The sequence below is a fragment of the Rosa rugosa genome, chromosome 6 (assembly GCF_958449725.1).
Source record: "Rosa rugosa chromosome 6, drRosRugo1.1, whole genome shotgun sequence".
Lineage (NCBI taxonomy): Eukaryota > Viridiplantae > Streptophyta > Magnoliopsida > Rosales > Rosaceae > Rosa > Rosa rugosa.
This window is the reverse complement of record NC_084825.1, coordinates 17,834,817-17,858,135: the sequence shown is the minus strand read 5'-3', so window position 1 is coordinate 17,858,135 and position 23,319 is coordinate 17,834,817. Positions and strand designations below refer to the sequence as shown.

The 23,319-nt window shown below is 38.6% G+C and overlaps 1 protein-coding gene and 1 long non-coding RNA gene across 3 annotated transcripts; one reads left to right on the top strand and one right to left on the bottom strand.

Moving 5' to 3' along the window:
• The first annotated feature begins 824 nt into the window (after window positions 1–824).
• Window positions 825–4,214, top strand: LOC133717996 (uncharacterized). 2 transcript variants are annotated; one of them, XM_062144765.1, is made up of 5 exons: window positions 825–961; window positions 1,423–1,698; window positions 1,805–2,016; window positions 2,503–2,773; window positions 3,690–4,214. In XM_062144765.1, exons 2-5 carry the CDS (start codon window positions 1,438–1,440, stop codon window positions 3,984–3,986), a joined length of 1,041 nt encoding a protein of 346 aa, XP_062000749.1. In that variant the 5' UTR covers window positions 825–961; window positions 1,423–1,437; the 3' UTR covers window positions 3,987–4,214. The 2 variants fall into 2 exon arrangements, with proteins under 2 accessions (XP_062000749.1, XP_062000748.1); XM_062144764.1 differs by having other exon boundaries at window positions 868–961; window positions 1,400–1,698.
• Window positions 4,215–17,441: 13,227 nt separating this feature from the next.
• LOC133718410 (uncharacterized) lies at window positions 17,442–21,756 on the bottom strand. Its single transcript, XR_009850280.1, has 8 exons — window positions 21,547–21,756; window positions 21,339–21,446; window positions 21,167–21,238; window positions 20,875–20,999; window positions 18,758–18,828; window positions 18,326–18,369; window positions 18,084–18,164; window positions 17,442–17,791 (listed from the first exon to the last, which is right to left on the bottom strand). It is a non-coding gene; the product is annotated as an uncharacterized LOC133718410 (long non-coding RNA).
• Window positions 21,757–23,319: the final 1,563 nt, after the last annotated feature.

The following is a 23,319-nucleotide window of genomic DNA, read 5'->3' as shown; positions in this document are numbered from 1 at the left end:
TGGGACCGGGCAAGAAATTCGGATTTGGGATCCGGGTGGGTCAGGGGATTAGACTTCGACCCAACTCAATGTTGGGTTTGGCTTCTGGCCCAATTTTGTTGCTGGGCTTGGTTTCCGGCCCACTTTGTTTGTTTGGATGTTGTTCAACATTTGGAATGGACTGGGGCCTGCTCGTTACTAGTATTGGATTTAGGACCCAGGTTTATGGTATCTGTTCGTGAAAGATCGTCTGCCAACATGGCCATGTTCTGACACCCTTGACAGGCTTCAATCTTTAGGTGGGAGAGTGCCTTCATTCCGGCGCCAAATTGATTTTGGTCAATTTGTGCGTTGGAGTTGCATGGGTAGTCAAACCACCAACTACTCTATTCACTACATGGCTGCAATCCGTAGTGTAAAATCAGCGCTGCGTTTCGACACTGCTGGTCTTGCATTTTTAATTTTTTGTATTTCATATGTTGTTTTTGCAGCTTTTCTTTTCGCATTGTTTATATTCTTTATCCCTTTTGGCACAGTATGGTTGTAATATTTCAATTTCAATAAAGGCTGACGTAATTTACTCAAAAAAACTAATTTTAGGGTGAAATTGTACTCCAACAAAATACATAAATAAAATTTAAATTTAAGGTTTTCTAAATTCTCTAGTTATATTTAGCTAGAAAGAAGAGAAAATTTAATTAAAACTCAAATCTTCCATCGTTCAAATTAATTTATCTAGAAATTTTACTTTTACTGGAGCAGAACGTACCTAACTAGCTATATTTTAATTTTTAGTCAATTTAGCTAATATAAAATTAGCTATTTATGTTGGAGATGGTCTTTGTTCTGGGGTTAGGTGTACCAGAATGGTTACTTATCGTTACTTCTGCTACAATGAAAACTAAAAGCATATAAATGATCGAGAATGTGAGCAGCACACGAGTCATCACGAAAACAAAACAGCAGCTTGTGAGCTTTGGCGGTACTCTCTCTCTCTCTCTCTCTCTCTGTGGCAATCATGAAACCTGTGGTTTACTAAGCTAAACATCATGCACTTCACGTTTGAATCTTGTCCTAGATTTTGTCTTATAAATGATTATTGGTCGACGCTTGCTTCTGCATAGTGACTGATTTCTTGGACTCGTGAATGCAATCATGTGTTGCTACCATTAATTTCGTTGCAAAACTGAGCACAGAATGTAGGAGGAATTTATCTATCTTGTATTTGATTGTTTACATAGAAAGCCTATAATTACTTTAATCCTTATAAAAATTCCTGTTAGAATCTTCATTTGCTAAGGTATAGAAATTATTATTGGAAGATGAACTATTCAGTATTTTTATATAATTGTTGTCTGGTGGAGAAACGAAAACATTCCCTAATGACGAGTATATCTCAACAATAACTTGTTCATAATAGATACGCATGGTACTGCTTGTCAGGGGTAAGGAATCAGGATGTTTAGGAGAGTCGCATTTTTGTTGTTGGTTGGATTGCTGGCATGGGCTTATCAGGCCACCCAACCGCCCCCACCGAAGATTTGCGGTTCCCCTGGCGGCCCACCCATCACAGCTCCTAGAATAAAGCTAAGAGATGGAAGATATTTGGCCTACAAGGAGCATGGTGTGTCAAAACAGGTGGCCAGATATAAGATTATCTTTGTTCATGGCTTTGGTTCTTCCAGACATGATGCAGTGATTGCGACCAAAACTTCACCAGTACTAGATTGTTTCTTAACTTCCTAGTCTCCATTTGAATTTAAAACTTATTCCAAAGGTTGTTTACATTGGTTTATTTTGACTTCATATTCGATAACTCTTTCAGGAAGTTATTGAAGAGTTAGGGGTACACATTGTGTCTTTTGACAGACCAGGCTATGGTGAAAGTGATCCAGATCCTAAGCGAACAGTGAAGAGTTTGGCTTTAGATATAGAAGAGCTTGCTGACCAGCTCGGATTCGGATCCAAATTTTATGTAGTTGGATATTCTATGGGTGGACAGGTTATCTGGAGCTGTCTTCAGTACATCCCTCATAGGTAACCTTTCAGTACATGCCTCATACATATCAAGATAATGATTATATATGGGATTATAGATTTGACGGGTTTTTTCCTTTGCAATATGTTTAGAACTCAAGATACTGTGAATGAAATGGAAATCTTTAGAGAAATAGCATGTGATTAAGAAGAAAAGAGGAGAGAAATAATCCAGGAATTACATTGATTTCAACTATCATGCTGCATGATGCTCACAGTCTAGTCTTTCAAACATACCTATCATCTCCAGGAATTCTAGTTGGACCTATTAGAATGCTGGTTAGAACTATTAGTATGGAACCCTTCAAGAGAAAGTTTGAAAATAATAATGCTTGCTAGAAGGCTGCGCAATGCATGAACTACTTTTCCCAGAATTAGACTTTCATTTAGAGTAGGTGTTTGATGTTGTTTCTTATTTAAAGTTGGATACAAGATGTTACTTGAATATTGAATTTGTCTGAAGTTGGATGTTTGCGATCCTGACAGGCTAGCCGGAGCTACACTGTATGCTCCTGTTGTCAACTACTGGTGGCCAGGCTTTCCTGCCAACTTGTCGACAGATGCCTACTATAAACAACCCCCCGGGGACCAATGGGCACTTCGAGTTGCTCACCATATACCATGGCTAACATACTGGTGGAACACTCAGAAATTATTTCCTTCATCAAGCGTTATAGTTGGTAAACCAGAGATTTTCTCCAGTCAGGACTTGGAAATACTTGGGAATATGCTGGCTTCTGGTATACAAACTAACAGGGTACGTTTTATTATTTGGTATATGTTTCAGATTTTTATTAGCATGTAATAAGAATAACACAACCTGAAGCATCAGTGTTATATATGCTTAGTACGTGCAGTAGTGTCTTACAAATCTAAAGATGCTTCAGGTTGTGTTATTCTTATTACGTGCTAATAATAGATTAATCCGCAATTTCCATTAACAATTTATAAATGCATATGTGTGTAACTATTGTACCGCAGTTTGAAACCCGTGAGCATACAAGGGTTTGTATCAGCACTTGCTATCCTAGCTGGGAGAGCTCTACTAGTTAAAGCTGTACGGATATTGCGGAAATACTCGCGTCAACTGTTCTAATACTACTAATTTGTAGGCTTAATCTAATTGCATTTGCTGAGTTATAGTGATATCAGTGATATAACTTTAACTTTTCCATGCGAATGTGAGAACAGAGTCAACAACTCAAATGAATGCTCAAATTGTTCTTCCTGACTTACTTGCTTTAAGTCAAGAGGTTATATGGGGTTTCTATATGTATTTACATAATGCATAACACAGAATAACATGTAGTAGCTGGGTACGTTGACAAGTTAATCTTCTTGGCGCATTAATCTAGTAGCAATATGGTAGGTAAAAAATAACTTGTGAGTTTAGATTGTTAAAATTAATGCCTTATCTTGAAAGTCATCTGCTTCGATGTTTGATACATGCAAGTATCTTCATGTTGATTAATCTGTCAATCTGACAAAGAATGTTTTACAGAAAAATTTATGTATACATACATATTCATCCATTTGTATGAAGTTATCTAAATGGATGCAGGACTTCACTCATGTTATCCGTATCATGTTCTTTGCTGCACTAAAATTATAGTGAAAGAGTAGGTCTCTTGCAACCAGATTGTGATGATATTATTAATTTGTTTTTGCTGCAGCCACACGGAAAGCAGCAAGGAGTATATGAGTCGAACCATCGTGACATGATGATTGGATTTGGGAGATGGGAGTTTGACCCTATAGAAATCAAGAACCCATTTCCCAACAATGAAGGGTCCGTCCATCTGTGGCAGGGTGATGAAGATAGGCTTGTCCCAGTTGAACTTCAACGCTTTATTGTGGGAAAGCTTCCATGGATTGACTACCATGAGTTACCAGGTGCTGGGCACTTGTTTGCACATAACGATGGTATAAATGAAGCTATGTTAAAGTCAATGCTGACTGGGGAGAAGTAGCCTATTCTTCTAATCATGCTTCCTTCATTCAGAATTTTGAATTGTTTTTGAAACAGAACAGAATCAAAAACCAATATTTGGTTAATATTGTTTAAATAGAGAGAGTGTGATTTTGTAAATTAAGTGCAAGGAATACTCATGAAAGGTGAAACAAGGGATATGCATCTCGTTTACTGTAACGTACTTGGGGATAAGTTTATAGTATAAAATCTCTTGCATCAGTGATAATGTTTGAGACCCTGTTCGAAAAATTTGGGAGTCGTGAAGACATGTATATACCTAGTTTGGTCTAAAAGCACAAAAATCATGTGTATCAGTACCCATCATTTGACTAGGTATCAGTACCCATCATTTGTGCTTTTACACACTTACACTACAAGACCAGACTAGGTATATACATGTCTCCTCGTAGTCGATTCCAGGGCGTTGTGAGAAGCCTTGCGCCACAAGGCGAGCTTTGTACCTTACAATCTCGTTTCTCTCATTACGCCTTCTAATGAATACCCATTTATGGTCAACTGGCTTGGTGTTGGGCGGTATTGGCACAACTGGCCCAAATACCTTTCTTTTTGCTAGAGAATCAAGTTTTGCCTGGATCGCTTCTTTTCATTTTGGCCAATCAGCTCTATGTTGGCATTCATCAACTGAGCGTGGTTCGATGTCATCGGTCTCAATAATCTCACGCGCTACAGAATATGCGAATACATCATCAATGATGATGGAGCTTCTTTCCCACGTCCCATTTACACTAGTGTAATTCACAAAGATCTCGACATTCTCAGGGATAGGTTCTAACTTTGAGGCGTCCCTCAAAGATGTCTCTTGGACATAACTATAATCCGGAACATTTTCATGGGACGGATTTTGAGTATCGATGATCAAAGGATTTGTTTGTGCCTCATTCACTCTCTTTCTAGGGCGAGTATCCTTCGAACCAACTGGTCTACCGCGCTTCCTCGCGGGACCAGCGGCCATAGACGCCACATCACTACCAATCTGGGCAGTGGTGCCATCTCTAAGTATCCCAGGAGCGGCGTTACGTCCAGTATTTGGGACGTCAATCCTTGCAGGCACATTTGCAGCAGGTATGTGTGGTCTTGTCACTTTAGCAACATCAGAAAATGCATCAGGCAGAGTATCTGCTACGCTCTAGAGCTCGATAATTCTTCGCACTTCAAGTTCTGACAGTGCGGTACGGGGATCGAGATGAGACATAGTGGGGACAGACCATGACAATTCCTGTCGTTCCTGCTGAACATTCGTGTTTTTATCTCCCCCTAACAACAGGAAGATTGTCTCATCAAAGTGACAATATGCAAATCTAGCAATAAAGAGATCGCCTGTCAAGGGTTCCAGGTAGCAGAGATAGTTGGAGCCTCATAATCTCATATCCAACATATATGCCCATTTGTCTCTATTGACCCATCATAGTACGTTGTGGCGGCGTAATAGGCACATAAATAGCACACCCAAATATGCGTAAGTGCAAGATATCAGGCTTGTACCCAGTCACTAGTTGTAATGCAAAATAAGGTTGGGTGGCAGTAGGTCGTAGACGAATTAGCGTGGCTGCATGCAGTATTGCATATCCCCAAGTGGAAACAGGGAGATTGGTGCGCAAAACCAATGTCCTAGCTTATACCCAGTCACTAGCTGTAATGCAAAATAAGGTTGGGTGGCAGTGGGTCGTAGACGAATTAGCATGGCTGCATGCAGTATTGCATATCTCCAAATGGAAACAGGGAGATTGGTGCGCATAACCAATGTCCAAGCTATCATTTGTAGGCGCTTAATGGCGGCTTCCACAAGGCCATTTTGGGTATGTACATAAGGAACTGGATGCTCAACATCAATCCCCAGTGACATGCAATAGTCATCGAATGTTTTCGATGTAAACTCCCCAGCATTATCAAGTCGAATTAACTTAATAGGATGGTCTGGGTAGTGAGCCCGTAGACGGATAATATGGGCTAGGAGTTTAGTATAAGCCGCATTTCGAGTGGACAACAGCACGACATGTGACCAGCGTGTCGATGCATCAACCAATACCATAAAGCATTTTAAAGGTCCGCAAGGTGGTTGAATTGGTCCACAGATATCCCCTTGGATTCTCTGCAAGAACAAAATGAGTATTTTTGGATCCTTTGCGTAGGATGGTCTCGGTCCTAATTTCCTTAAGGAACAGGCTTTGCAAAATGAGCGAGGGGCCTAAGAAGCAACCAATGAGGATTTTGGTTGGGCCTGAGTATCTGAAGCGCTATTCGAAGAAAAATTGGTGACTACATCACCCATCATGGAGTCGTGGCTATGGGAAGAGTCATCCATGGCGTCATGGCAATGGGAGACGCCTACCATGATGTCAAGAAGAGGGACGGCGGCGGCATCGGCGGTCACACTCAGTCCAGGAATCAATCTTTGATTCTTGCTTCATTTCACTTGAAAGAATGATGTCCGTGTAAAGTCTAGTATATGGATCATCATATCACGACCATGATGTCCTAGTCAGTCGTGCCGAAGCCAATATGTGTCTGAATCCAAGAGATCTTCTCTTATCACATTATTGGATTCAATAAGTCGAATTGTTGTGACATAAAGTCCACTAGATTGACACATAAGCTTCACTAAGATGCGCTTCCGTCTACAATCATTAGAGGTAATGCAAAGGAACTATTTTTCATTCTCTGTATATGTTTCCTCATGGAATTCGTTGGCTCTGATATCTTTAAAGCTCAATAAGGTTCGATTTGCCTTAGGAGCATAGAGAGCTTCTGCGACATTAATTAAGGTGCCATTTGGCAAGAGGAATTGGGCCATTCCATGTCCTTAAACCAATTCCGATGGTCCAGCCATCGTAGTCATAGAGGACTATGTAGGCAATATCTCCAAGAATAATTGCCTATGGCGGAGAATGGTGTGCGTAGTCGCACTATCAGCAAGACATTGCAGTTCTCCAGAATCCATTCCTAAAAAAAAAGGCTCATAATTAAAAAGGAGTCATAATGAAAAGAACTCAACTTTTAGTAATAAGCCAACGGAATTACATCAGTCTCTTTAACCAAAGAAAATCTAATCCAATGAACTAGCTAATGCAAAACAATGGTAGTTGTCTAACTTCTTTTGGTAACTCCAAAATAAATGTGACCAAGTGAGTAGAGAGATGTCAGTGGAGCAAGGCTCGCTTAAGTACTACTAATCTCAAAACCTTCCTAGACATCACACTTACTTTGGATGAGCCTAGTTTGAAGAAAGGCTAAACCATTGGCATTTACTACAAAAATAATATGGCAATTGCCTACATCTCTTGGAAAAAATAAAAGACTTAAACAAAATCGCCAGTCTCTTGATCTTGGCCTTTGAAGTCTTCCACCCTCAAAGCGAGATCACTATCTTGATCTTCTTGCTCCATGTAATTTGCTTCCCTTGCTTCACCATACATCTTGTAAGCGTTTGCAACATTCTGTGATGCATTACAAGCTTTGGCCCAATGTCCGAACGCTCCACACGGAAGACAAGCATCTTTATGGTCAGGCTTCCTTGATCGAGGCTCTTTAGGGGCGGGGTGGGGATGGCTATTGTTCTTCACAAGGATTTTGTCGTGCTTGTCAGCTACATTCATGGCTCCAATCAGCTCATGAAACCTTATGATGCGACCTGCATTGACATCAATCCGATAATTCTTTGCAATCATCAATGTAGAGATGGGGAAGGTAGAGAGAGTCTTCTCGATCAACATCATATCAGTGACATTCTTGCCATAGAATTCCATCAAAGACTTGATATGAAGGGCTTCTGAGTTGTAGTCAAGTACATACTTGAAATCACAGAAGCGGAGGCTTTGCCATCTCACTTCTAAATCAAGAAGTAGGGAGTCATGAATGTTGCCAAATCACTCTTCGAGTTCTACTCATAGCTTTCTAGGGTCCTCTTTATTAAGGTACTCGTTTTGGAGTGCGTCCTTCATGTGACGTGTCATGAGAATAATGGCCTTATCCTGGTTTGCCTCCATATTAGCTCTATTCACTTCTAAAGCGGCAGCTTGTTCAGGAGTAATTAAGAACGTTCTGACTTGGCTCAAGGATCGTACTCAGAATCCCTTCAGCCTTAAGATGTTGGCGCACAACACAAACCCATTTGTGATATCCTGCGCATGTTGTCTCCAGTGGAGCAAAAGTTCAACTTGTTCAGGTTACTCATCCTGAAAAACAACAAGAAAATAAGGTTACTTTAGGAGCGAAAAAGGCTACCACGAAAACAAATAAAATTTCTAAACGTAGTCGATCCCAAAAAATTCAATTCCAAGAGGTATTGGATTAGATCGAAAAAATAATGTGTTTATGGTCGATCGTTTCTTCTCAACAAACTCTAAGTTTGGAGTACTCTACAATCTCCAAGCTTGGAGTTAGCACAAACCCCCACAGTGATATGCTCAAAGTGAGTGCCAATTTAAAACCCTGCATCAGATAGTAGTATAGAGTAAGTAGGGTGTCGTTCTAATCGGGGATTGAGGGTGCTCCTGTCATTTAAACGTCAAAGAAAGAAGAATTAATTACAAGTATACAATATGTACGAAAAATTACAAAATATTAAGGAGATTTCGAAAGTATTTGTATTTCTAATCTAAATTAACTACTTTACAATGATCAATCAATCCATGAATCAAAATAGATAAGGGGTGATACGAAATATGTATAATGAAGTTAACAATCATTAACACGAAAATGAGTTTTCTAATCATAAATCACTGATCAAAACATGTGAATGAAGAAATCAATCAAGAACAAAGATGAACGCATACAAAGTTCTTTTTACTTTCCTTAATTAAATTAACTAGATGAACGCACCATAGTTAACCCTATTAAACATGCGAAGCTAGTCATAGAACGCTACTCACTAACAAAACATATTTAACGCATTAAACACTTAGAAAGTTTGATTGATTTAAGCCAAGAACACAAGTTGGAACGCCATACAAGCATGCAAGACTCTTCATCGATTTACCTAAGGAATTATACGTTTTCCACTTAGCAATTAAGACCTAGAACACTAGAAATCTTAATTTGGATTCATTTACATGCTCAATATTCTAAGTTTGCAACCAAAGAACACAAAACACATAAAAGGTGGGATTGAAGCACAAAATCAATGAACTTAAATCATCACATATCAAAATCGCAATTTATGTCTTCTAGAAACCTAAAACGTTTTCATGCTTCATGATTATTGGAAACTAAACATCAAAACATAGAATTTATTCTCACAAAATATCGAAACATCCATTTAAAACAAATACCTAGAACGCTAGTATAATTGTTTTTAACGTTACAAAACAAAGAAACCAAAAACAAAAGATAGAAGGACATGGTTACACTTTTGAAGAAATTCAAGAACGCAAGAAGGTCTTCAAAGGTGGTGGACGTTGATGAGGACTACGGCAAGGATGTGTTGGAGATGATGGAGCTTTGCTTCACGGCTTCAATGTTTGAACAATGGAGAGGATCCGAAATTTAGAGAGTAAAGGGGAGGATTGTGTTATTTGATTTAGGGTTTGAGAGATTTTTGAGTTGTGGAAGAGGTGGACGTGTATGGAGGGAGAGAGATGGCTGAATGGAGTGAAGGAAGATATCAAAAACGTCCAACATAGGTGTGTATATATAGAGGAAGCTTTAGACGTCAAACCCTAGCTCTCCGTCTCCAATTCTGATTCACTTTCCTTCTTTGTGTTAATGTAGATTTCCTTTTGAATTTTCTCATTGGTCCACATCATCATGGCAATATATCCTCAAAATCAGATCAAATATGGATTAGAGACCTTCCCAAACTCGTCCAAAAGATATTCACATCCAAACTCTCATTCGCGCAAAACAGATTTCCGGGCAGATTGACCTTCGTGTACTAAATTGGCCATGACTTCTTCTAGAAAATTGATATTGACGAACCGTAAAAATCTATGGAAACTAGAAATCTTTAGCTTTCTAACCATATAAAGATCAAAATTTAGTTCGTTCTGAGCTGTCCTCAGCGCTCTGTCGAAGTTGACTGATCTACACAAACAGATTCCTAAAAACTCTCCCTTTTTGGGATTTCCGAAATCTTCTTGAATATTCTTTATTTTTTTCACGGCAAAAACCAAATGGAATTGATTTAGGATTTCTCCAAGATGTCAAGAAGGGTCTAGAAACTCATGTGTAAGTCACATGCTTCAATCTTTGGGCTAGGCTTCTCAATTGGACAATGTCGAAGCCCATTCTTCAATTGTGACGCCAACTATGTCTTCCAGAACATTCTTGAACTATCTTGAGTCATCTTGAACCCACAGCATCTCATAGCCTCACCAGGTATCCTAGCAACATCAGGACTCCTAGTGTGATCAGGTTTCCTAGTTCAACTGGGACTCTGTCATTTCTCATTTCCGAACACATTTTTCTGAGCTCACTCCTAGTTGACTTAGGATTCCTACTTCAACTGGGATGCCTTTTCCTGGTAGGATTAGGAAAGCTTTATTTCTCCATTTCTAATCATTTCTGCGCCTCATTTCCTCCTTGCCTTCATTTCTTTCATTTCCAGCTCTTCTTAACTCATTTCTTGCGTTTGGAGCTCAAATGTACCTAATTACAACAAAGTAAGTTAGAAATGATATTATTAATAAGAGAATAACTAAGTAAAATGTACGGAAAATGATGTTCAAAACATAGAAAATATTAGTCCGATCACAAAGTTCGGCTTAGGTCTCTTCTATGATGAAGAAAATTTGGGGGGGGGGGGGGGGGGGTAGAAGAAGGGAGGTTGCAAGTCCCCGAGAAAAAGAAGAAAAAATCAAAAATGAGAACTTTTAGTAAAAAATACATCGCTAGAAAAATTGGCCTGAATTTGGTCTCTGGAGGTGGCCAGAAGGAGGTTTGGTAGTCGGTGGCCGGAGCTTGGCCGGAAGCTTGCTGGAGTTGACTGGGCTTATCTGGCAGCGAGGCTAACGCTAGGTAGGGGCTACGCGTGGGACTTGAAGGAGTGTGTGAAGGTTGTTGGCAGGTATCGGCAGCTAGCGAGGCTAGCTTGCAGGGACTGTCGGCAGGTGTGCGCGAGGCTGCTGCGAGAGGCGCGCGGCGAGGGCGTACGAAGCTAGGGCAGAGAGAGGCTAATCTGTCGAGAGGTAGCGAGGCTAGCGCAAGGCTGGGCAAGGCTAATAGAAGGCACAGGGGTGCACGAGGGCAGACATATGGGTGCGCAGAGCTGTCTGCAGCGAGGCTAACTGGTAGGGCAGAAGGGCTCAAGGGTGCTCGGGGAGGCAAGCGAGGCTAACCTGAGCAGTTCAGGTTTTTCGGTGGCCGGTTCGGGGCTTTTCATGCCGATTCTGGTAGTTCCGCTGCCGGTTCTAGGCTTCTGGGTTCGAGTGCTTCGATGTGTGCGGCGGCGGTTGCTAAAATTTGACGGCTACGATTTTAGGGTTTCAGGGTTAGGGTTTCGTGCTGATAACGTGTTTAAGGAAATTGATATTTGGGAGAGAAATTGATGTGTCTTTCATTGATAATAGAGGCCTCTTAATATAGAAGATTGCAAGCATAGAATCAGAGTTGTACATGAAAACATAATCGTATAATGAATGGATATTTACGAAGATATCTCGAGAATATCTCTAAGATTAACCCTATTACAACTCAGACAAATAACTAAGTGTTTAGGCCAGACACACGATTCAAATATACTTGAACAGTTTTGATTTAATGGTTTTCAATTTTGTGTTTGGTATATGTTCTATTCCGTAATATTTGGCTTAGATGCATGATTAAAGTTTGATTAACTCTTAAATGTGTAGATGAGCATGTCTAGAACAAATGGGGGGACCTAATCACTTCTCTAATTTATGGCTAGGACACTTGATTAGAACATGGTTAGTTACAATACCAATTTCCATTGTCGTATTGACTAGCTTGGGAACCTTGATTCTAGGACTCTTCGCCTTTTGGTGCAACTAGAGGCCCTATCAAGGCTCTAGATTTTCCTAATTGAGTTTCTACGGCCCTTAATCCGGAGTAGGAATACCCTTTAAGGAATCTAATGACCCATGAGCCTTGCAAAGCCTTGGGTACGGTTCTTGATGCCATTATGAATTGAGTGACCATTTTCGGGACATATTTGTGCATTGAATTTGGCTAGGAGGATACCCTAGTGACCTAATTTCCATTTCTTGATTAGTTCCTATTATCTTAACTTGTAGTTGCAATTTTATTTTTCAATTGTCAATTTTATTTTTAGTTTTCAAAATTAAAAATCACAATTTCGGATACTTACAATTTTGGATACTTGTTGCTAGGATAATTTGTATTTGTGCTTAGTTGTCCGTAACCAAGTGGGGTTCCCTATTCCCTTGGGTACGATACTTGGAGCTTAATTTATTTTCCCTAAACTTGATGACCATGTTGTATTACGCGTGAGGCGCTAGTATATGCACCGAATCATACTAAAAACTGATTTGTTTTGTCTTTTGATCAACGCAGAGACAGAAATAAGGTGCTTAAAGGGGCTCACTAGTACTTCAATAAAGCCCCGGTGGTCATACAAGCCTATGATGGTTTAGCAACACCTCAATCTATGCTGATAGAAACTCTCTACTTTTGGGTAACACATCAATAACACCCCACCGGCCCTAGAAGACAAGCGTACGATAATGAGCGTTGCCTCTATTGCAGGGACTTATCATGATATGGATCAGAAGCTTTTCGATACATCTGGTAAGATTTGGGTTCATTAGCTCATGAAATCTCCAAACCTTTCATCTCGAAAAAAAAACTGAAACTTAGCTTCTGGAGTTGTAGCCGAGATTGCATTTTTTTCCAAAATCCTAATTGGAAAATGCAGAAAGTGCAACTTGATCTATCATGAGTAGGGGTTTGTCAGACCGCAGAAAATCACTGAGCAAAGGTGTTGAGTCGACTGAGGCACAACGCTTGGAACAACCTAAATTGGTTTTGCGGAGAACATGTTTGTCAATGGTACGTTTAAATTTCAGGGTGTTCAAACACCAATTCTACCAACCCTTAGAGCATAATACTTTTGGCCAACTATGTGGACAGATGCTCAGCGGATAGTGCAAACCTGCCACTCATGCCAAGCATTCGCCGACTTACCAAGGGCTCCAGCGGAACCAATGTCCATTGTCATTGCTCCTTGGATATATGCTCAGTGGGGACTTGATCTGATAGGCAAGCTACCTACAGTGAAAGGCCAAGTCAAATACATAATTGTTGCAGTGTACTATGAAACCAAATGAATAGAAGCAGAGCCACTGACAGCCATCACAACCACTATGGTCCTTCTTTTCCTGTGACGAAACATCTACTGCCGCTATGGCATTCCGCACACCGTAATCACTGACAACGGAACCCAGTTCAATAACAAAGAAGTGATAGATCGAGTTCACCTCCAAGCTCGGAACAAAAATGCTATTCTCTTCGCCCGTACACCCATAGACCAATGGGCAGGTCGAGGCCGTCAACAAACTCATCAAAAATGTGTTAAAAAAAAAGCTTGAAGCCGCAAAGGATTTATGGGCAAAGAAGCTACCTGTTGAGACTAATATTGACTATATTTTTAGTGCATTTCTCTCTACATTTTACTTAGTTATTTCCTTAACAATGTCATTTCTAACTTATTTTGTGTTTTTAGGTAGTTTTGAATCTAGAAATGAAAGGCAGGGAGTAAAGAGCGCAGAAATGAGAAGAAATGGAGAAATAAAGTTTTCCCAGTCCTACCAGGAAAAGTAATCCCAGTTGAAGTAAGAATCCTAACTCAACTAGGAGTGAGCTAGGAAAAATGATGTTCGGAAATGAGAAATGACAGAGTCCCAGTTGGACTAGGAAACCTGATCACACTAGGAGTCCTGATGTTGTTAGGAGACTTGGTGAGACTAGGAGATGCTAAGTCTTGAAGATAACTCAAGATAGTTCAAGAATATTCTAGAAGAAGCAAAATTGCGTCATATATGAAGATGGGTTTCGAAATGGATCATTTGAAGAAGCCTGGCCCAAAGATTGAAGCATGTGACTTGCACATGAGTCTCTAGAATCATCTATGACGTCTTGAGGAATTTTTGGCCCATTTATATTGCTTTTTGCCGTGACAATTAAAGGAGAATATCAAGGAATTTCGGCAAGACCAATTTGGGATAGTTTTGGATTTCTATGGAATTTGGGAAAAGAAAATAAAGGAATAAATATTGAATTTGGATTCCTGATTCCATCCTACATACAAGGACGCCGAAATATGGTCAAGGTACAAGGAAGATTTCGGCAATTAAAAAAGGTGACTTGTTCTCTACTTCTCAAGGAATATTTTCATTGGTTGAATGATGTCACAAGTAGATTTCGACCTTGATACCCTAGCCCTTGCCATGCACTATATATAGAGGTTTGTGAAGACATTCTACACACCACAAAATTCAGAATCAAAAGCCACAAACACTTCCCCTTCTCCTCCAAAGTTTCGGCAACAATTCAAGTTCCAAAGTTCAAGGCCGTGAGCATCCTCCATCTCCATTCAAGCATCCTTGCCGTGATCCTAATCCATTCCTCCACCTTTTGAAGCTTCTTGCGTCCTTGAAGATCAAAAAGTGTAACCATGAACACTCTATCTTGTTTTCGGATTTGCATTGTAAAACTATTTCGGGTTTTTAATAAATTGCGATTTTTATTTCTGTTTTTGGATTGTGAATTGCGATTTCTTATGTGGATGAAGTGTTGATTTTAGATATGCAGTTTTTGAATACTATGAAGCATGTTTTAGGTTTTAGGATTTCAATCTGAAAATTGCGATTTCTATATGTTTAGGCATGATTGTTAATTTTGAGCTTCAATCCCATCTTTTATGTGTTAATTGATCTTTGGATGCATACTTTGATTCATGAACATGTAATTGAATCCATATTAAGGTGCTAGCGTTCTGGGCTTTGATTAATAAAGTGGAAAACGTAAAATTACTTAGGTAAATTAACAATGAGTCTTACATGCTTGATTAGCGTTCTAAGTTGTGTTCTTGACTTGAATTGATCAAACTTCCATTGTGCTTTATGCGTTAAAATTGTTTTTATTAGTGATTAGTGATTAGCTACCACTAGTAATTGCATGCTTAATAAGGTTAACTATGGTGCGTTCATCCAGTTAATTTAATTAAAGGAAGTAAAAAAAACTTTATATGTGTACATCCTTGTTCTTGATTGATTATATACTATAACATATTTTGATTCGTGATTTGATGTTTGAAACATTGCCAACGTGTTAATAGTAGTTAATTCTATCTAATTTCATTCCATTCATTAATTCTACTTGATTCTATATTTTGATGTGTCACATCATGTATATATTTAATTATTTGTTAAATTTAGAAAATAAATCTTAAATGCTCTTATCTTGTATTTTCGTAAATAATGTTTATAATGTATAGTTGTTTTGTCTAACGTTTTATTTTTCAGGAATTAATAAGGCTCTAATCCCCGGTTGAGAACGATCCCTACTTATTCTCACTACATTGATAGGGTTTTAAATTGAGCACTAACTTTGTGCAGGTCAATTTTTGGCGCCGTTGCTGGGGATTAAAATTCTTTTTATTTCTTGATAAATGGAGTTGGATATTGTAAAATGTAAAAAAAAAAAAAAAAAAAAAATTTCGAGATTTGTGTTTTGATGGTGATTTGTTTGAGTTTAAGTTTAATTATGAGTTTGAAGTTGATTGGAATAGGTGAAGTCTCTTTTGTTAATATTAGCCTAAACCCTTTAAGGGCACCTAGTTCAGGTCTCTTAAGGTTGATGCCGGCTTTTATTAATATTTATTGAATTATCTTCACACTTGTGAAATTTCTTTTCTAAGTATAGCCTATGTGGAATGGTGTCTAGAAAGGGGACAACGTCCATGACGGGTTTTGAATTCAGAAGTGCATTCAATTGGGCCTAAACCACTATGTGGGAGTAGCTCAAAGCCAAAATGAATTCTATCTCTTGTGTTCGTCCTCCCCCACCTGGCCATTTCAGTAAGGTTGCCCAAAGGATTTGAAAGGAAACTTGTGTCTAGATGACTATACTTGACTATATATACTTGAGCCGTACTTCCAATTGATTGAAAACTTTTGGTTGAATTTGAATTCTTATAAGTTGCTTGATTTCACAAATCCACCCCTAAAATTGTAAAAACCCGTTTTATACTTACACCATACTTGTAATTTTCGTTGTATACTTATAGTTGTATGTTTGTATTCGTGACGTTAACTTTTGTATAAATATTAACTTGTATTTCTTTTATTGTATAGTTTACTAACTTAGTTAATTTTTAATTTTGTTTAGGATTTCCAGGAATGTCCGAGCCTTCTAAAATCCCTAGTGCACGAGAGATTGAAGCAAGACTTGAACGTTTGAAGAATCCTCCACAACTTGAACACAGAAGACCTTCTCCTTTGAAATTCAAACCGTACTCATTCCAATGATCAAGGGAAGAGGATCTTAGACTCAGAGGAATCCACATCACCTACACCTACTCCATCTCCACCATCTTTGATGCCATCACCCTTGGTTTCATCCAACTCGCCATCACCTCAAATCACACCACCCCTCTCTCACCTACACCACCTCATACGACATCCTCTAAAGAAGAAGAAATGGCTGGTCTTGGAGGCAATAATGAAGCTAATCAGAGTATCAAGGACCTCTCTACATCCACTGTTGAAGGAGGGCTTCCTCTGTCCATTGTTTTCCCAGCTGCTGCAGAGGGCAAGCCTGCCAACTTTGAGATTAAGGGTGGACTCACTACTACACAAAAGGCTTCACACGACGGTTTAAAACTGTCGTCTCACGTTTTGCATTTCTGTGGTCTATCGAGGCGTCGTCTGATGAAACGCTGTCACACGACGGTTTTCAACCGTCGTATACCGATCATTGGGTCGACGATTTGCAGCTGACTCCGTCGTCTGATGGACCGGCAGAACTGCCGACATGCTGTCGACAGAAATATGCCGTGGTGTGACTTTTACTCATACCACGGTTTTAAGGATTCCAGCGTGGTGTGACTTCTACTCATACCACGGTTTTTAGGATTCCAACGTGGTCTCTTTGTTGTTCAGAAGTCAGTTTTTATTTTTAAGACGTTGTGTAAATTATATACACACGACAGTTCTTCCAGCATAAAATGTGGTGTGATGACCTAAAAGTTCAGTGAATGTGTGCCTTCACACGACAGATATAACTCGAACCGTTGTATTGTGACATTTGAGACAATTGTTTTTGCTAATACTTGTTGTCTTTGTGTGCATCCAACAATGATATTGGTAAGAACCGTCGTGTGAATTGTAGAAAATTTGTTTGATTCAGCCCTATAATCCTCATCAGACGACGTATTTTCCCTTTTTCCTACTGTTGTTTGATTTGGTAATGGTAAAATTCAAATTAAGCTGGAACCAAAAATTGACAAAATGAACAGTAATCCTGTCATAATAAATAGCTATTATAATCCCACAAATGGATCCGATAATGGTAATTTTATCCACAAAACGGAAATGATCACGTTTACGGATCTCCAATAGCAAAATACATCCACAAATGTGGCTAAAATAGTCTCGTCCTACATAATCTCATCTATAGAAGACATGCAATTCAGGCCAACCCAAAAAGGACCAATATCTAGCCTAATGCACTTGGGATCTTACATTACTGTACCCAAAAAAGACCAACACTTCACAGCTTCAGCAGGTTCTTCATCACATAATTTGCAATCTCATTACGCACTTCATCAAGTTCCGCTTGACCATAAGTATGGTTGGCTCTCCTACCCCACTATTGACAGTTTCAAATCAGAATTTTAAACTCATACACATTCAACAATAACACGTTAGAAACCAACAGCAACCATAAAACTTTTATGTGCAAACTTTGTCACTGCCCTCAGACTTTAATATATGGAAGAATGCTTTTGACATTGCCTTCATGTATGAATTACAAAGCCAATCATGTAACTTACAATCTCCATATAACCAAAAACAGTTAATCATGCAACCATCAAACATAAATCAAGCATATATAAGCAACTATGCATCAACCATCAGAGTTTGAGCATTCAGCAAAATACCTTTTGAGTTTCCAGCAACGTCTTAAGAGTTAGTGTCCAATCAATATCAACTTTCAACTTCAATTTCCAATCAATATCACCCTTGCAACGAAGAAACACATAAAGAGAATCAAAACCAATTTTTGAAACTAGCCTCAGATACATTATTGTTTCTTCAATCTGAAACTATACATTACTGTTTCTGCAATCTGAAACTAGGCTTAGATAAAGCCTGATTAGTTATTAGAAATAAAAACACTTACCAAGCAGCGATGTTTACTTCTTTGCTTATCCTTTGTCTTATTTTCTGAGGCACAACATGATATCAATATCAAAATCAATTTCCATACTCTTATGTCATCCTCAATAGGCTAAGAAATTAGTAATGCAAGTTTCTTGAATCATAATCCATCAAAAGCGCATCATAATGCAAAGAATGTCATTTGGTCTAGTTAATCTCATTTATATTTTGTTTACTTCTCCATGTCAAAATGACTTGATCTAACAAAGCTTTGAAATACTGCAATCAAAAGATGCATCTGATAACACCACAGTGACCACACCCATGCAATTGCATCTACTCGTATGAATTGAAAACTAATTTCTATCATTCCTTAACTAGCAGTCCTGAATACCTACACAATGGCAGCATCTCTTCCCAACTAAGAGGTCAAAACAAATTGAACTTTACTCACATTGCCAACGAAAACAGAACGTTCATCAGCTGCTTCCTTGTTTTCCTGAGAATCAGCAGTAGTAGCAGGATCTGTGTTTGACAATAAAATCAATGACATATATACGAGGTTAAACATAAGACTAGAAAACAAACAAAGTCATTACTGAAGGAATATAAGAAATAGGATATTATAGTCCTCGGGACATGAGAGTTTTGATAACATTGAGATATCCACAGTTTAAGAAAAACAAAAGAAAGTGCATTTTGATCTGAAGCTACAATACAAGTTGCATGATATCCATTGAAATCTTAATAACAATAATAACACCAGAGCGTATGACTGAACAAACATACTTGCTTATATGGCTACATGGTAGATGAATATATATTCAGCCATTAATTTTTAAAGGATCAGAAGTCCATATGGCAATACCTGAATGTACTCTCTAGAAACCAAGATTGAAACTTGACAAACCACCAAGGGGCATACCTAGACTCGAGTTAATTCTTTAAATTCAAACTAATTTCATGTAACTATAGCACTCAGTGGCAAACAATTTATGGTAGCATGGTCCTATTTCAGGAACTCATAACCAAACGAGAAGCATAGTGTTTCACGAGAAAACGCAGCAATTTTTTTTTTTTTAGTTAATACCACATTTTATAAAGTATTTTGGATAGATAAGGATGAAAACCAACAGATTCTGATACAACGAATCTGCTAAAGAATTTTTTTTCTCTTTCCTTTTTAATCACATTTAATTATAATCAATTTTAAGTCCTACCACCACTATCAGCCAGTGCCATTACAGCCTCATGACCTAATCAACAATTTTCTATTCCAAGCCACTACCATCAGACAATACTAGTACGCCTAACAGTCTCCCACCAAAGCAATTATTACTATATCTAACATTACCACACACAGACACATATTACTCATGCTTAGTTTTGTACTAGATAGTTATCCCGCACGATGCTGCGGGTATATGTATACATTTTTCGTTACCCGATGTATATTTACATATTTCAAAATCTGGTGTTCTAACCAGTTTCATATATTTATATGTTCCAAAAATTGAAGTTCTAAACAGACCAAGCTTGGCTATTTACAGTTTTTCAAAAAATATTCTAACCAAAGTTGTTTTTGATACTGGTTACAAAAATGGTTAGATACAACAAAAATACATTAGATTCCCTCAATTGGTGACATGTATTGCATCTGGCATTCACTGCAGATCGTAACAGTATAGGATTGATAGTGAATAAGCACAGAAGATCAACTGATACAGACAAAAAACAGAATGATATGTACAATTGAGATAAAGGAAAAGCAATTTGGGATAATTATGACATCCAATGAGTAGTCAAGGTTTAAATATCATATCTATATGAACAGAATGATTGATCTGCTAATAGAAATGGCATTCAAGCAATTCACCTCCATATAAGCAAACATAATAAACATATTCCACATACTGCTATGATTCCACTACCAAAACAGTTAACCAAAAAACTGATCCGGTCATATAGTTGTGAATGAAATAGATATTTAGGGATCATGCTCATGAAACTTATACTACATGGTACAAAGAGCTGTCTGTCAAATTGCACTATACATTAAAATTTACATAACCTTAAAGAGTCCAAGTAATGAACTTGACATGTAATAATATTTTAAACCAAATAACATGCAGAAGCATCACACTCCTAGAGCTAAAAACTATGAAAAAATCTTTCGACATGGTAAATGAAATATCAGTTTCATGTGAACCCCATGAAATACAAAAAAGGGTTAGTCAAATCAGCCTCAATTGTAAATATATTATAGTGTTGTTGATCATCCGTTATTGTTTCTAAAGGTTTCAGTTTGCTCTTAGCATTATTGCTGAGGAAAGAAAGTTTTCTAAACTCATGCACCCAAGCATCATAGTCATAATAGAAATTGAGTATTGCCATGTTGAGTAAAAGAAACGGGAAAAAAAAACTTCCACACACCTTTGGTAGGTGTCAATGCCAATGCGGAGTTCATCAGATACATGAATTGACAAACAAATAAACCATCTATAACTCAATGTGATCTAAGAAGTTCAAGTTTATTTCAAAAGAAATGGCCAAAAAATGAATTGAAGGTACCTGTGGCATGTCAACAGCATATCTGATTTTATCAGATGTAAATGAGAGGGGTTTAAAAAGTAAAACCATCCCTCGCTAATCAGTAAGATTGACTAACACATTATCTATTCTTTCATTAGCTGCACCTGCATTGACACCATACCAATTACATATATTTTCGACTCCGTAATGTAGAATGTAAGAATAAATTTTAAAGCATTCTGACTCACCAATATATAGCTCAATTTGTTCAAAGTCTACGCCGGAAAATGTCATATATAGTTTGAAAAGATGAGAGTGATGGTATATATACCTTTATCAGAATCTCCAGTTCGTCAAAACCCCAAATCAAAAGAGTGCTTTGTGAAGAATCCGAAATCAACACCTGAAATCAAAAGTGAAGAACCCGAAATCAAAAGCATGATTTGTGAAATCAAAAGGATGAGAGGACGAGAAACCAAAAACCCCCAAATTTTAGGGCTTACCAGATTCGAAGAAAAATCTCCGACTTACAATTATCAGAATCTCCAGTTAGTCAAAACCCCAGAGCAAAAGAGTGCTTTGTGAAGAACCCGAAATCAACACCTGAAAGGCTGAAATCAAAAGTGAAGAACCCGAAATCAAAAGCATGATTTGTGAAATCAAAAGGATGAGAGGACGAGAAACCAGAAACCCCCAAATTTTAGGGCTTACCAGATTCGAAGACAAATCTCCGACTTAGGGCTTCGAAAGCTTCGCACCAGAGAGTCGGGCCTTCAGAGGCGGTGGCTTTAGGGTTTAGGGCTGTGGAGTGAGTCGGCCGGGGTATCTATGGAGTGAGTCAGAGTGAGTTGGAGAGAGTCGCGGTTTGGAGGCGCTATATATGTCGGGCTTTTGTGGAGTGAATGGCGCTATGTCGAGGTATAGTTGGGGGCAATGCTATGTCGAGGTCTAAGCATTAGTTTTGGAAAGACATTTTTTTTCATTAAGTTGTTCTAATAATAATTTTTCTGAATGGATGCTATTTTGTCTAGCTAGGACACACGGGCAGATAAGCCATTAATTAGTTGTATCAAGACATCAGACCATGGTTTTTTAGATATATGTTGTCTGAATGCCACTTCAAAATTTTCAATTTTGCCTCCTCATATTGCCTCTGAGAGGGAACTAAATTTGGGGGGAAACAATGGAGGGAAATATGGGAGGGAATGTCAGTCAACATGTTTTGACTTGCAAATCTATAGATTCAGACCACAGTTTTAAAGTAACCGTCATATAAACACTACATGCTGAGGAAATTTAACTGGTGCCAATTGGTGCGAAACTTGCTGCCTCTATGACAATTTAACCTCACACCACGCTTCCATTTATAAATGTCTTCTGAAGCAATACATAATTTCAGCATGAAAAACACCCGTTGGTTGAATTCATATTAGAAGACGGAAATTTTACAACCGTCGTATGAATAATGAGAAATTATTCACACCACGGAAAACAGTGTTACGTCGTATGAGAGGTGTCGTGTGATTCATTTTCTGTAGTAGTGACTTCTTCATAGATTACCTACTTTTCATGGACTTTCCATGGAGGATCCTAACAAGCATTTGAAGGAGTTTCGGTTTGTAGTTGGAAGCATGACGCCACCTGAGGTAGATGAGAACATTTTCAAGCTGAAGACAATCCCCTTTTCCTTAGCTAATAGAGCCAAAGATTGGCTATATGAACTTCCTGATGGACATGTCACTTCTTGGGATGTCATGATGAAGGCATGTCTTGAGAAATTCTTCCCTGCTTCAAGAGTTATCACTATGAGGAAGAAGATCACTGGGATTCAATAGGCTGAAGATGAGTCATATCCTGCATACTACAAAAGGTTCAAATCCCTTTTGGCGCAATGTCCCCAACACAAGTTCAAGAATGAAAGCCTCTTACAATACTTTTATAAGAGTTTGCTCCCTCTTGAGCGCCAAATGTTAGATGCTGCTAGTGGAGGTACTTTTGTACCTCCAGCTCAAGGGAAGGCGTTAATTGCTAATAGGGCTGCAATGCTCAACAATATGAGGGCATTAGGACCACATCTTGCCAAGTGAAGGAAGTGACTATCAACTAAGATCTCAATGCTAGGTTGGATAAGCTTACTTCTCTTATGTCTCAAGTGTTAATGCCAAAAGTTCAAGGAGTAGCTCAAGCTTGTGGGGTATGCTCTATTCAAGGGCATGTCACTGATCAATGTCCGCAATTGATAGAGAATGGTGGATGGGAAAGTGTGAACAACTTAGGATTTCATAACCAGAATCAAGGGCAAGCACGTCCTAGGAATGACCCTTTCTCCAACACCTACAACCCAGGATGGAGGGATCACCCTAACTTTAGGTGGAGGGATAATGATAATGTTCAAAGTGCTAATCAGAACACCTACAACAGAGGACCTCAGGGAGCATTCTATCAAAGACCTCAAGCTCAAGGGACGTCCCCTAATTATGACAA